The sequence below is a fragment of the Metopolophium dirhodum genome, chromosome 3 (genome assembly GCF_019925205.1).
Source record: "Metopolophium dirhodum isolate CAU chromosome 3, ASM1992520v1, whole genome shotgun sequence".
NCBI lineage: Eukaryota > Metazoa > Arthropoda > Insecta > Hemiptera > Aphididae > Metopolophium > Metopolophium dirhodum.
The window spans coordinates 14,450,464-14,465,952 of NC_083562.1; the positions used below are offsets into that span (position 1 = coordinate 14,450,464).

The 15,489-nt window shown below is 28.1% G+C and overlaps 1 protein-coding gene across 4 annotated transcripts; it reads left to right on the top strand.

The window, feature by feature from the left end:
* Window positions 1-2,517: 2,517 nt before the first annotated feature.
* LOC132941391 (serine/threonine-protein phosphatase 2A catalytic subunit alpha isoform) lies at window positions 2,518-10,032 on the top strand. Of its 4 annotated transcripts, none has more exons than XM_061009427.1 (7): window positions 2,518-2,755; window positions 7,550-7,759; window positions 7,827-8,090; window positions 8,150-8,322; window positions 8,386-8,493; window positions 8,568-8,681; window positions 9,708-10,032. In XM_061009427.1, the coding sequence occupies exons 1-6, from the start codon at window positions 2,654-2,656 to the stop codon at window positions 8,638-8,640; spliced, it is 930 nt and encodes a 309-aa protein (XP_060865410.1). In that variant the 5' UTR covers window positions 2,518-2,653; the 3' UTR covers window positions 8,641-8,681; window positions 9,708-10,032. The 4 variants fall into 4 exon arrangements, with proteins under 4 accessions (XP_060865410.1, XP_060865411.1, XP_060865409.1 ...); XM_061009428.1 differs by having other exon boundaries at window positions 9,733-10,032; XM_061009426.1 differs by having other exon boundaries at window positions 9,771-10,032.
* The last annotated feature ends 5,457 nt before the right edge of the window (window positions 10,033-15,489 follow it).

The window sequence follows — 15,489 nt, forward strand, 5'->3', positions numbered from 1 at the left end:
TTAAACCGGACCACATGTGATAGTCGATAGGTTGTACACATTTTATGAAAATATAACGTAGGTATCATAATACAGATAAAAGAGACCTACTGAAGACGTCTGAAGTTGTAGTTGACTACTACATTGGTACTTATGTATAAATACGACAACATTATAATTCAATATTCAAATGAATTAGGTATTCATTTAAATATATAAATATTATTGTATTATTGTTGTTATAATATTATTACTTATAAATATGAGAAAATTGCACCAATCCGTTATTTAATTAAATTCTAAAAATATGGGGAACTCACTCTGCTGTATCTATTTAAATTCATCGATAAATCATTGCATAAGAAAAGCGATTCTGTGCGGAGGCCAGGCACGGTTAGTCAGCCTATATTTCTATCAATATTTTACTATATAGGTTATAGGTACCTATTTATATATTGCGATTGAAGAAATTTATTTTACTATTAGAAATACGCAATGTTAAATTATTAGTTTTTGACATATCATTTATTATTTTATTATAGTTAATAGTATGAACTTAGTTCATGGCATGGTTCATGGTAAATAGTTATTATAATAGGTAGGCACGGAGTACATATTTATATCAATATATCATGTTATTATTGTTATTAGCTTTTGAGTCGATGCCGAATTTAAACTTACCATAGAACGGTGAATAGGTTCATGATATAAATAGGCAAAAACTTAAAAATAAACAGAATATTTTGAAAATGTCATTGCGTATAATAAAATATAAATATATAAAAAAAATAATATATATACAAGTTGCAAGTCTCCACGATTATTTTCGAATTATAATATAATAACTAAAATTGTTATTCTTCGTAATTCCTTTACAATTTTGTCAAAATTTGTACTTCAAATATCAATAAAAACATTTTTGATTATATATTTGTTAGATTTTTAAGATTTTTATTTCAGTAAAAACAACTCTTGAGAAATAAAGCTATTGTAATTCATTTTTACAGCCTTCGCTATACAATTTGTACATTTTATGACGATTTTTAAAAATTAGGCACCCATACCTGTTTATTTATATTTTATACACTTACCTACTACTCACTAGACCGCGAAGTGAGTAAGTACGCGAAATAAACGTCAAGGAATAAAAAAAAACTTGTCGTGAATTAAAAATAATGTATCCTTGCGCCGATGCTATTACAAATATGTAATAAACTAATAACTAATAAAAAATAATAGGTAAGATACAAAACAAACTGAAAATAAAAAAGTTTCAATTTTTGATAATATATAATTTTTTATTTAAGTTAATGGACATGAAAATGGTGCCAGGAATCGGGCATTTGGCAGACAGTTGAATCATTAAAAATTAGGCAGTCAATACGTATCAGCCAATTATCAGGGAACCATATAATTTAGAATAAGTAAAAGCAACAGCATCCGTTATCTATTTCTGTAAAACAAAACGATTCATATCAAATTTAATATGTACGTTATCGACTTATTGTTGACAATGACCACAGAGCAATAAAAAAACATTGACCTATTTACTATAATAATTAATAATTAGTAATTACTAATTACAAATTATATTTATATTATAATTAGTAAAGAACTATTACCATTGATTATACATATGTATAAACATTAATCAACGCTATTCCTTATCGTAGGGAAATGGAGACGAATTAGTAATTACTAACGATAGCAATTAAGCCTACGGCAGACGTGGCGTCCCGAAATACTTGATTTGTATACAAATGGAAAAAAAATTCCGACGGAATCTCCAATCACCCTACTTATACACTACTTCGCGAAGTGTCCGTCCGTCACCGCTCGTCGGTTTCGGTTAACGAACGAGAGTAACAAGACATTATAGCCTATAGGTACGCTTATAACACTATACAAGTATATTATTAATTTATAACGACGTCGGTCGACGAGTGGGAAGTCAGTACGTCATCGTGTGGTCTTTACTCGTTAGATGATGGAACGAGTGAACGACGCACTATGGTCTATGGTCGCTACTCACTAGTGGCTATAGTGCGCTACGCAATATTTACAAAACACTCCACAGCAGGTCAACATTATCTACAGCGGTGATCAGGTGCTCTACAGTTTACGGTAATTTTCTCTACTCTAAAGTTGTTGTTGTACAATTACTGATCAATGATTCTACGCATCTATACAACTACAGTTGTTGTTCGTAGATAAGTATATAATTGTATACATTTATAGTAAACAATATTATAAATTATAATAATGATTAATAATATCGGACAGTCGACACTCGTCGGTCAGTCAGTGTTGTATAGTTGTTGTTATGTTGACGGGGGAAAACCGTTGCGGGCTGCGGCCGTGGCCTGTGGGCGGCGGCGGGCGTCAGGTCCAGTGGTGTTGCATACACTGCGCGCGGTTATCGCGTTGGCAGCACCGACGAGTCGGGCCGATACAAATGTAAAAAAGGGGGAAAAAAAGAAAACAAAAATAATCATCGTAGCCCCCTCCTAACGCCACCGCCACCACCCTTCGCCCGACCTGTCATTTCATTTGTGTTGTGATTTCCGTCCGGACCGCAGTACACCGATCGCGAACTCCGTTTAATTTATTTTTACATGTTACCCTGAGAAACAAATCGGTTAATTTTCGTTCGCCGACGTTTTACGTTCGTATTATGGACGATAAAACGTCCCTCAAGGAACTAGACCAATGGATTGAGCAGCTGAACGAGTGCAAACAGTTGACCGAGAGCCAAGTGAAGTTCCTGTGCGACAAGGTAAATATCTCGGCGGCGCCCCGCCGATACGGCATTGCCGCCGCCGCCGTCGCGCAACGGGTTCGAGCGCGCGCGCGCGCCCGGTTCGGCCATATTGTTTATGCGTTCTCTGCGGCCGTCGGCGATCTTGGACCCTGTCCGTCGATCGGCCGACGGGCGCGTTCCGACCGTCGGCCCGGCACAGCCATTGCGGACGTTCGTACAATCGTACCTCGCCCAAATTGACCACGTGACCGGGACTCGTCCCGACGAGCCCCGTCAAGTATCGCGCCGGCCGCCAAACTGCCCCGGCCCTGTCGGCGCTCCCCCCTCCACCCCATAAAAAAATCGTCTGCCTTTCACCGGCATCCATCTACACGGCTCCCGCGGAAATATCCATTTTTGGATTATGGGTATGTCTCGGTTTTTCTCGCATTCTCGGGGCTTCGGTCTGATTTTCTAACTGATAACAGCATTAACCCTGAATACATGTCCTAATCCCGATATGTCACTGGGGTTTGTGTGGTTTTTTTATGGTCGTGGCCTTGTGTTTTGGATTAGGTTTAGAATTTTGAATCCAACACATTCTACCTGGCGGTTGTTTGTAATTTGTATCTTAGCCCATCATAGGTACTACCTACATTGAAATCCCAGTTATATAATTCACCACCCATTGGATAGGCAAATGTCCTGGTCTTGTTACTATTTCAGTTGTCTATGTCTAAGAAATAGTTAACAGTATCATCTGAAAACATCATTAATAATAAATATCAGTCAGTGTCTTACTGTTGTTATTAATAACATTGGTAGCTCTTCACCTGATTGCTTATAGGAAGTCTTATGAATTGGAATTTATTTTTTAGAAAGTCACTTCTAAGTCACAATTCTTTAGAATAAAATAACCAGGCTAATACATAATTAAAGTTATTTACTTCCTTTGATCATCTTTTATATCTATGCATATTTTTTTCCTATACATTACTGATAATAACTACTTGTTAGCCAAACATCATTTGATTTATCATTCTTTTAACTAGGTAATGAGTAATGACTAATAAGTTAAAATAGAATATTTAAAGTTTAATAAACTAAAAAATAATTATAACTCATAGTTTATATTAATAGGTAATTACTTTGGCATAAACATACATTATTAATATCAATGACTTGAGTTTATTATCAAGAAATAAATCAAATTACATTGTTAAAAATGTATTCTTAATTGTTTGTCTACCTTTAAGTTAAACTTGTAAATAATAAAACTGTTTTAAACTTAGCTGAATTGACATAACCTAATCAATAATTATACCTAGTTTTAAAGTTAATTGGTGGACATGAAATATTTTAAAACAATTAATACTTAAATTTATTTATGTGTACAATATATTATTATATTCTTGTAAACAAAAATGTTTCTATTCTGATTTTTTGGCTATGTCTAAAATTTAAACTTATCAATCATCTGATGTACATTTTACACCATCAATCAACTTTAACTAAAATATTAAGTGGGTTTAGTTGATGACACAACTAAATATTTTAATTTAGTTTTATATGCATGCAATTGCAATCGATTTAAAAATTTTTTTCACACTTATTATTTTTTAACTTGTATTTTTTTTTTACAATATACCACATAAGTAGTTTAGTTTTAAGTTTTAACCACTAAACTCTTAAACTATTTCTTATGCAGCAACTTGTTAAAAGCAACATTGCTTGAAAGTTATAATATTTGGTATTTCATAAAATATTTGAATACATTAAAAATACTGAATAGATTAAATATTTCAATATTATGTATAATAATTATCATAGTATATTCAGATAAATATTAAATGCCCAATTCTTAAATTCACAATTTAAAATTTTTAAAAACCAAATATTTGATTAATTTTTATAGGTCACAGAGAGAAAGTTTTTTGTCACTAAGAACATAATATGACATATTAATTTCATTATTTGTTATGTATCATTATAGGTCAGTTTATTGGTAGGTATAATAAATATCATTATTTTATGCTCTGTATTAAAATATATGTTGAAAACACCTTATGTGTACCTACCTAATGATATATAAATTATAATAAAGGCTTTCCTAATAACGAATTAAGTATTCATTATTTATGTAGGTAAGAACATGGGTACTTTATGCATATATAAATGTTGTTATTATTTGTTTAAAGTTGTTTTATTATATATATTTTAAGTTAATTCCATGGCTAAATAAATAGGTATGATTGCAACTTTGTGATACACAGCTGTCATAGCCGCCACTGGCAGTGAATATTATCACTTCGATTTATTTGCTAACAAAACCATACAAATTATTAATTTCTTGGCTAAATAAATCCAAAAATCACTGCCAGCTGAGATTCCTTTCCATGCTAAAACATGCAATAATTGTACGTGCGCAGCCCATAACGAAAATGCGTCTCAATGCGATCATACCTATATATTTAGCCATGAAGAATTCAATTTGCTCTGTCAAGAGTAGTTAAGAAAAAAAAGTGCAATAATGTGTCTTAATCTGGTATACCTTACTGTAAATATTTAAATTTACTTCTACAGTTTAATAACTTTAAATCTATTATTCTCAATAACAGGTTTGTACCTATTTAGTATTTACCTACATAATAAACTGCACAATTTTCTAAGAAACGTCTTTAATTTAATTTGATCAGATATATTTTCAATGATTAAAAACAATGATTATCAATATAAATATATTTTGCCATCCTTTAATGTTTTATTTTTACAGATGGTTCTAAGGTGGAGGACCTAGTTAATATAATAAATGTTAGGCTAAATACCTTGCGGAAAACTGTTAGACTGGAATATAATTATATACCTATAACTACAATAGCATAAAAAGTTTCTATGTTTGGTCAAATAAATTACAGTTTTAACTATTGTGTATTGTAGTACCTATGACCAATCAAATAAATTAGGTTTTGAAATTATAAATCCATATGTCTGTATTTAGAATAAATATTTGAAAGCCTTCCTTCGGAGTGTTAGTTAGAATGGATAATAATAGGTGTATAAAAATACCCTAAGTGGAGTGTATTATTTTATAATATATTATTGTATTAATTGAATCTAGTTTGTACTCCTTCAGGTATATGAGTCTAATAAAATATCACTAGATTAGTAGTATAACAAGACATAAATATTTGAATATATGCATCCATAATAATTGTATAATGAATTTAATATGTAATAAATACAAGGTAAGATAAAAATTAAACGAATCACAAAATAATAAATAATAATAAGTGTGAAATATCTGTAGGGATATATTAATTATGTTCATAATAATATAGGTATGTCTCGATATTTGAAAATTCCCCTTCAATTCTTTACATTTTATTTCCGTCTACAAATTTAGCCATATTTTACGCACAACCAGATAACACTGTGTAATCTATAATATATAAGATATTATACTTAAATTCTAACTGAGGATTTCTTTATGATCATAAAGTTATTTGTAATTTAATGTAAATATTATATAGGTAACACTTGAACAATTAAAATAAATAATATTTAGTACTTTTATTTATGCTAAGTTATTATATTGTTTTTTATACTTCTTGACAATACTTATTTAAATGGATATACATTTCATAAGTACAATGTTAAATGGTTGACAATTGTTCATTTATTCATTAATAGGTATTCTTATTGAACATAGATTCAATCAATAGAGCTAAATTACAACTCAGGTACTATTCATCTCAAGGCAATATTTTGTCTTTCTTCTTTTATACTATAATATTTACAATATAATACACGTATTTAAACTAACATTAAAGTTAATGTCAAACAAAATATAAATTTAAATTTAAAATTTTTTTAATTTCTGAGGTAAAAAAGTTAAATTTAGTTTACATTTATTTTATGAAGGACAAAGTTTTTAATTTCTGAAGATTCATCCATACATTTATTTTAATATTTAGCAATCCGTTTATTATTAATTTTCAAAAACAGAATATTTTTTCATTTTTAGTTATATTAATCTATATTCCAAGTTAAAAATTTCTGAAAACGGATTTTTATTTCATTGTTTTAAATTTTGATAGTAGGTACCTATTTTAAATTAACAAATTATGGTCAGTGAAATAAACTAATGAAAATCAATACATTTTATTAATGTATTTGTTGTATTTAATATTAGTTTTATAGGTGTGGTATATTTTTTAATTATGGTGTGTAATTTATATATTATATAAGCGTTCACATCCTTACATTATTATTAAACATTAAGACGTCTATTTATGTAAACCTTTCAATTACTAACATTTTATATCGCATGGGAAATATATTTAATGTACATTTCATTTTCTTTATGACTTATAAGTGTCCCTTATATAGAGGTTTCATTTAATTTATTTTATAAATACATATAGAATGTCCATTAAAAGTTAATTCTTTTCATATTTAAATAGTTCATGTGGTGGCTGTATTTTTATTCACCCCTTATAAAAATAGTCACTACTTCTTATTCTACTTATGAATAATAACAAAGATTTGAATACAATCCAAGAGCAATTATTATAAATAGCATAACCGGAAACTTCATACATCACCTTCCATAATATTTATGTACTTATATATACCAAGGCCGCAACTGAAAAAAGTTTCGTGGGGGGTTCCAACATTCTTATCATTTTTTACATTCAAAATATATACACTTATAAAAATTTTGGTAAGGGGGACCTACTCCTCCTCAGTTATAACCTTGATATATAGAAATTTTTGAACGAATTACCTAACACAATATTATTATCATTGAGACTTTGAAATTTATTTTAGGCAAAAGAAATTTTGACTAAAGAGTCTAATGTACAAGAAGTAAAATGTCCGGTGACAGTATGCGGGGATGTGCACGGACAGTTCCACGACCTAATGGAACTGTTTCGAATAGGTGGAAAGTCCCCAGATACAAATTACCTGTTCATGGGAGATTATGTTGATCGTGGTTACTATTCTGTTGAAACTGTTACATTATTGGTTGCATTAAAGGTAAGCTAAATTATTAATATTATTTTTTCTCAACAAAGTTTTTATTTTGTTTATTAAATATATTAAGGTACGATACCGTGAAAGAATAACAATTCTTAGAGGTAATCATGAAAGTCGACAGATTACACAAGTGTATGGCTTCTATGACGAATGCTTACGAAAGTATGGTAATGCGAACGTATGGAAGTTTTTTACCGACCTGTTTGACTATCTCCCATTGACTGCACTTGTTGACGAACAGATTTTCTGTCTTCACGGTGGGCTGTCTCCATCCATTGACACGCTAGATCATATTAGAGCATTAGATCGTATGCAAGAAGTCCCTCATGAAGTAATATATTTAATTGATTTTTATGTACTATGATTTTCATCTATTTATTTTATGTATAGGGTCCTATGTGTGATCTATTATGGTCAGACCCTGATGATCGTATTGGTTGGGGTATATCACCTAGAGGGGCCGGTTATACGTTCGGTCAAGATATTTCAGAAACATTCAATCATTCGAATGGTCTGACACTTGTTTCCAGAGCTCATCAACTTGTGATGGAAGGTTATAATTGGTATGTACAACTTGCATATATTTTTGAAAACTATAGGTACCAATTAAAGTTTTATGTTGGTAGGTGTCATGATCGTAATGTAGTGACAATATTTTCGGCCCCTAATTATTGTTATCGGTGTGGTAACCAAGCAGCTATTATGGAACTAGACGACGGCTTAAAATACTCATTGTGAGTATACTATTAAAAAATAATAAAATATGATATAAATTCGGCATTATTTATAATTCATACAATGTTTTCAGTTTGCAATTCGATCCAGCACCAAGACGCGGCGAACCACACGTCACCCGTAGGACACCAGATTATTTCTTATAAGCTAACAACACCAACTGTGTCTGGTATCAGCCTACTTTACGGTATGATTAAATAATAAATATTTATATACTTATACATATTAATATAAATATATATATATATATCGCCAAGTCTTATCTAAGTAATACAATTTTAATGATAATGTAAGAAAACTAATTAAGAGCAAAAGTTAAACTGTATTTTTGTTCTTTTTTTTACGCTGGCATTTTTATTATTTTTTATTTATACTTTCAAGTAAACGGACAGGATTAATAAATATCTTTTAAAGAAAAAAATCAAAAATTATTTCAGTTATATATATTATACAATTGTTTTTTTAAATGCTGTGTGGCATTTTTTTTCGACATTATTGGAGGAAACATTTTACATCTGTATTCCTAACAAATAATTTCATAGAATAATTAAAAATATTTACATTCTAATCTAACGTCATTAAAAAAATATATATATACGTGTAGTTTTTAACATGATTGTAATCATTTTTCCTGTTGTTTATAAGTTAAGTAAAAAAAAAATGAAAATCATAGGCAAATATTACAGTTTTAAAATATTTATATTTTAAATTTGCGAGTAACTAATTTGTACTTTACACATAAATTAGAAATCATGTTGTAAAAATTATAATTATTCTAACAAAATGTGTAAGTATAGATTATGAAAAATTTTGAGTTGTATAGTAGGATGAGTATATCTTTTTTTTTCTTGTCTTTGTGAGCAATCGAGATTCGGATTTAACACTCGGGTATAATTTGTCAATAGACTTTTTATTTTAATCAAACCATTTCTGTTTGTTCTTAATTTATTATTATTATTATTATTATTATTATTATTATTATTTTATAAATTTATTTATTACAATAATTATTATATCCATTGCTAAATCCGAAATTGGTTAGCATTTAAACAGCTTATAATGGGTTGTCAGTATTTTTAATTTCCAATATATTTTTCCCTGTCATAATGATTAATTTACTAGGCCATCAGGTCTTCTTCAATTTGTATATTTCCAAATTCATAAATTATAGTATAACATTTATCCTGGTGACTTTTTACCTTGTTTTGGACAGAATATATTTTCTGTGTCCACTATAGAACCAATATAACATCCAGCACCTCAAAATTGATTCCAGATTGAAAGCATATTGCTATGAAATTAGTAAGCTAAACAAAGTTGCATCAAGTATATGGACATAGAAAGAATTTCACAATATTTTTTATAAAATATGTATATTCATAAGATCGTAATTTAAATTACAAACCATATATAACTTACTTTTAATCATAACTTAATGAATAATAACTAAAGGATTTTTTAACAAAGTCGTGATTATATAATTTGTATTCTAATTTTATTTGTAATCTAATGAAAATATAGATTTTCTTGTATCATTATTTTCCATAAAGTATAATGGTTCACAATTTAGAATTATTAATTGTACATGGCAAATTTCCTCCAATATAATTTTGGGAGATGGTAAGTGTAAATCTCAAAATATTTGAAATTTGGTATGTATACCTTAAATAGTTTTTATTTAAATAAAATACCTTATCATATAAATTATTAGTTTAAATTTCTACCTGTAACTTTCTTATTTTGGTAATTGATATCTAATAATATTTAAAAAAGTTTAATTTCAAGTGTAAATTGTAGTTTTGTGGAAATGCACTGGTCATTGTGTTGCCATTTTGTATAGTTGTTAATTATTATTTGAATGTATCACGTTAGTTAGAACTTTGTTGTATTTTAATACCAATCAAAATTATAAATCTTTTGAAGTACTCCAAAAAGTCATATAATGTGAGTTGGAATTCTATCCACTTTCTTCTAAAATAATCTTCCATAAATTATATTTTAAAATATGAATTTGCATGCATTATAGTTAATGTGTAACAAATTAAAATATTTCATTTTTAAAAATCAATTATAGACCCCACCATTTACAATATGTATACATGTCGTTAATCTTGATCATTATTAATTACTATTCAATTAATTTAAACATACATTTAGGTGCCATTTTTTAAAGTATTATACAACTTATTAATAACGCTTAGGGAAATAAGAACTATGATTTTAAAATGTATAATGTTGTCATTGTTACTAGAAGCATTAATCTTGTTTTTTTAACTCTGAATTGTAAGGTGGAAATAGATTTTTGTTGTATGAACTAGAAATGCACAAAATATAAAATTTATTCACTGGTAAAAATAAGAAATATTTTTAAATGAAAAAAAAATCTCATATATTGTAGATTATGTTAAGATGCAGGGCTGGGCTAGCAGGGCCACATGCATTAGACTCCTCGTTTGGGCTCTGTGCTCACAAAATTGATAATTCCTAAGTTGTCTTTAAATACAACAATTAACATATTATATTACAAAAATAGGTTGAATTATTATTTTACAGTATAATATTATTATCAAATGAAATGAAATGAAGTACGAAATACTTGTACAACAGTATGGACTATGGTAATAAAAGTGAATAGTCTTCTATATAGTGTACTCAACAAATGGATACTCAGGAGCAACAACAAGACATCTAAATACAATTAATACAATTTTTCACTTTGTATAAGTAGTACGTAGTAGCCAGTGACAAATTTTTTAGATCAAATTTGTATGATCTCAAAACCAAAAAATAAAAGTTAAAAATGTCTAATTATTTATAATATACATACTTGTAATAAATTAAATATTTGTAGTGCAAAAACAAGTCATCTCTATTCAAATGATATCTCTATATTTAAAAATCAAATTTTTCTTGTTGTTGCACCAAACTACGCAGTTTTTTTCTTAATAATGTGCAATTAAAAAATAATTTTGACCAAAATATGAAGATGTCTTGTTGCTCCAAGGTTTTCAAATTAGTTAATACAATATATTATTATTGTTATTCACTTGTAAAATTGTTAGGTAAGGTAATAGGTAAAAATACTTGACGTATCTATGTAAACATTTTTTTATAGGCCTGCTATGGTTGAAATATACAAGCTTATTGTATATATACCCCTTCTCAATCAAATATTTGATGATAAAAACAAAAAAGGGAGCCAATAATAATCAAGTATATTTGCGCGGGATTTTGAATTTGCTAGCTATTGTCAATGTATTTTTGGTGATAAGAAAAATTTATATTTGTGATATCCCTTTACGCAGCCATTTTGTTTCTTATGATGACAATCCTAGTCAATATGCAATAACCTGTATATTTCAACCATGGGCCCTGCTAAAAAATTTATGCCCCTCAAATCGTAGGGACGGCCCTGTTAAGAAGACTCAAATCTTACAAACTATAGAGGAAGAAAGAAAGGAATGCTTGTTTGTTGCCATAGTGATAGTCTTCATGAGTATTATGCATAATAACGCTTTTGTTCAAACATTTTAATATGTAGTTCTTAGTAGTTACTTACAATAAAATACAAGCATTCCGTTTAAATCTTATTATTACTACTATTTTTTATTTTAATTAATAATATAAATATATTTTATATTTTTAACCAACATAAAAATTTAGTTTGTATTTATATTTGGTTAGGTTTTAGGTATTTTTGTTGTAGACATTTATTATAAATACAATACATATTAAGAAATTAGTTAATAGTTCCCAATATGACTTAAAATATATACACTGCTACCTAGCTGTTAGTCATGCACGTATTGCGTGGCTCAAGTATGTTTACGCAATAATATAATGTGACGTACCTAATTAAACAAAGGTTAGACTTATAAAAATAATAATATTATTATATATTAATTGTCTGAATCCCATGTCTGCGCACATCACAAATTAAGTTAATATAATATATTATATGTCTGTCACATTCAACTAATCACTACGGATGACGGCGCCAAACACTTTGCAAAGATCTGTCGTCTCAGAGGCAGAACGGTACGTAAATATTTTTTATTTTTGTTTTTTGACGCACGCTCGTCCTTCGTCAACATATACGTAAATCACGTTTCGCCTCTATTCTTATCTAATCTTTGTAGTGTAAAATTAGTTGCTAGGGCGTGGGTAATAAAAACCAACTATACCCACATACACACTATATTATTGAATATGCATATTATAATTTATAGTATTTAATTATGTCAACTTTTTACCTAAATTCACTGTTCCATCAAAAAAAAAACAAAAAAATACAAACTAAGTAGAGAATCGAAACGTTATTTTGAACACTTATCGACATTTTACACACCTAGGCAAAAAAAAAACAAAAACAGTTTCATTCATCGCTCAGCTCAGTCCTCAGAATCTAAAATATTAAATAAATAATCGTGGTTTTTGAGTAATAAAAGAAATCTTGTTTAGTTTAGACACATCTTAGTTTTTACTGCTAATAAATTAACAAATGTTATTTTGTTTGTAAAATAAATATGATACAAGCTTGTTGATATTGATAATTCAGATTATTACTGTAGTACAACCTAAGTATTTTTTCAATTTTTATGTTTGTTGTGAAAGAAAATGATTGTGTTACGATTGAACCCACTCGCCACTTATGGAAATAAAACGGAAATTTAAAAATATTGAAAATACTATGCACATTTATTTATAAGCGTTTGTTCAAATCTTAACAAAACTGGATATTTAATCGAAAAATAAGGTTATTTAGGCATAGTTTTAAAAAAATGGGCAAGTGGGTGTCGTTTTGCTGTACAAATGGATGGTGTTAAATTTTAAATTCAATGATATAATATTATTGTATAAGAAAAACGATTCTGAGCAAAAACGGTCACATGATAAGTAAATTTGATGATATTATTGTGAATAATGTAATTTATATATAACCTATATTTACGTGGAATCTTGTTTTAAATTTTAAATCCTTAGCTATAAAAATTGAAAATTTTATACATTTTTAACTATAAAATAATTATTAAATAATAAATCTGATAAATTGATAAATGTCGAACTTTAAATGCTTATAAAAAAAATAATCGTGCCTATGTATTTTTAATATTTTTTAACTCCTATTGTATTGTAATAATACATCAGGAGCCAGCCTTGCATTAAGTTTTAATGTTTTATTACCCAACAAATAAAATTGTATTAATATTTTATAGAAAAAAAAAAACAAAAAAAATTAAAAACCGACAATGCCAGTAAACAGCTCAAAAAGTGTCAAAATTTGATGGTGAATACAAAATGAAAATATATAAACATTCAGTAAAATGTTCATGTATCTACAGTTATTCGTTTTTGAATAACATAAAAATAACAACCGCTACCAGAGAAATCAAGTGAATACCTATCTTGTAAAAATATGAACTTCAGACGGTCATAAAAATTTAATTTGATTTGCTTGTAGACTTTTTTTGATAAAGGTAGACAAATATGAATAATCTTCAAACATTTTGTAATCTTAGATTTAATAAGAAAAATTTTTATGAATTCTCGTCTCAAAATATTTTCGTGATTTTTCCGTATATTGTCAAGATTTGAAATTTGAGTGCTTATAAAAAAAAACTGTGACTAAGGATTTTTAATATTTTTTTAATGTCATTGTAACGATATAATAGGAGCATTGTATTAAAATTTCTAGCTTTTTTACTCAAGTTTTATTGACATTTATTGAAAAAAGACTAATACAATTGAAAACTGAAAATGTTCCCAAACAGTTCAAAACATATCAATATATTTTGAAAATTGTATCGTGTATAGAAAATACAAATATAAACAACCAGTGAAAATTGAATGTATATACGTTCATTTGTTTTAGAGTTACACCAAAAACCAAAATCGATTTTGTGGAAAACCAATTTTGCGTTAAACTTTCCGAATTTCCTTAATTTTTATGTTGTTTTTCCCGTTGCTTTTGAAAACTATTGGGAATTTTAAAATTGACCTCCTGAATGCACTAACTATATTCACTTTCCCATCAAACAAGATACTGTTGAAGAAAATAAAGGCAGTTTTACTGTCCCAAACCGTGATGACAGATAAAAAAAAATAAAAATAAAAAAACATTGTAAAATCAATACATTTATTGTTCCACTCAGAATCTAAAATTGGAAACTGAAAATGTCCATAAACAGTTCAAAACAAATTAAAATTTTATCGTGTATAGAAAATTCTAATATGAACAACCAGTGAAAATGTCATATATCTACGGTTATTTGTTTTAGAATTACACCTAAAATCAAAATCGATTTTGTCTATAACTTGTTTTTTTGAAAACTTGGGTATTTTATATTTAATCTCCCGAATGCACTAACTGGATTCATTTTTCCATCGAACAAGATGACACAAAAAAAAACACATCGTTGTAAAATCAATACATTCATCGCTCCGCTGAGAATCTTAAGTTGTCAACGGTCTGCTGTTTAGTAGATATCTAATAAGCTAACCTATTATGGTAGATTGTATAATTTTTTTGCCGCCAAAATTGTATTTTAAAATGTAATTGTGTGTAGGTATAAAATATAATTATAATATAATATACTTAAAAAGTTTCAAGCACCCTCGAATAATATTTTTAAATTAGGTACAAAAACCCTTCGTTTGGATTGTATTTTATTAATTTTAATTTTAATTTTTTTTAAATATTAATAAAATATTATTTGTTTGGTCAAAAAGCTAAAAAAATTATTACAAGGTTCCTCATACGTTTTTATTTTAGCTATTTAAAAATATTAATAATACATAGGTTAATATAACATGAATGTACGATTGTTATTATAAGCATTTAAAGGTCAAATTTTTACAAAACCACAATTAATTTGTAGATCAAAATTTGTATAGCTGTTATCTAAGGCTTGAAAATGTAATACAAGGACTTGTACAGTGGCGCAGATCCAGGGGGGCGAGTAAAGACCCCTATCGCCATAGTTTCCCTTTGTTTT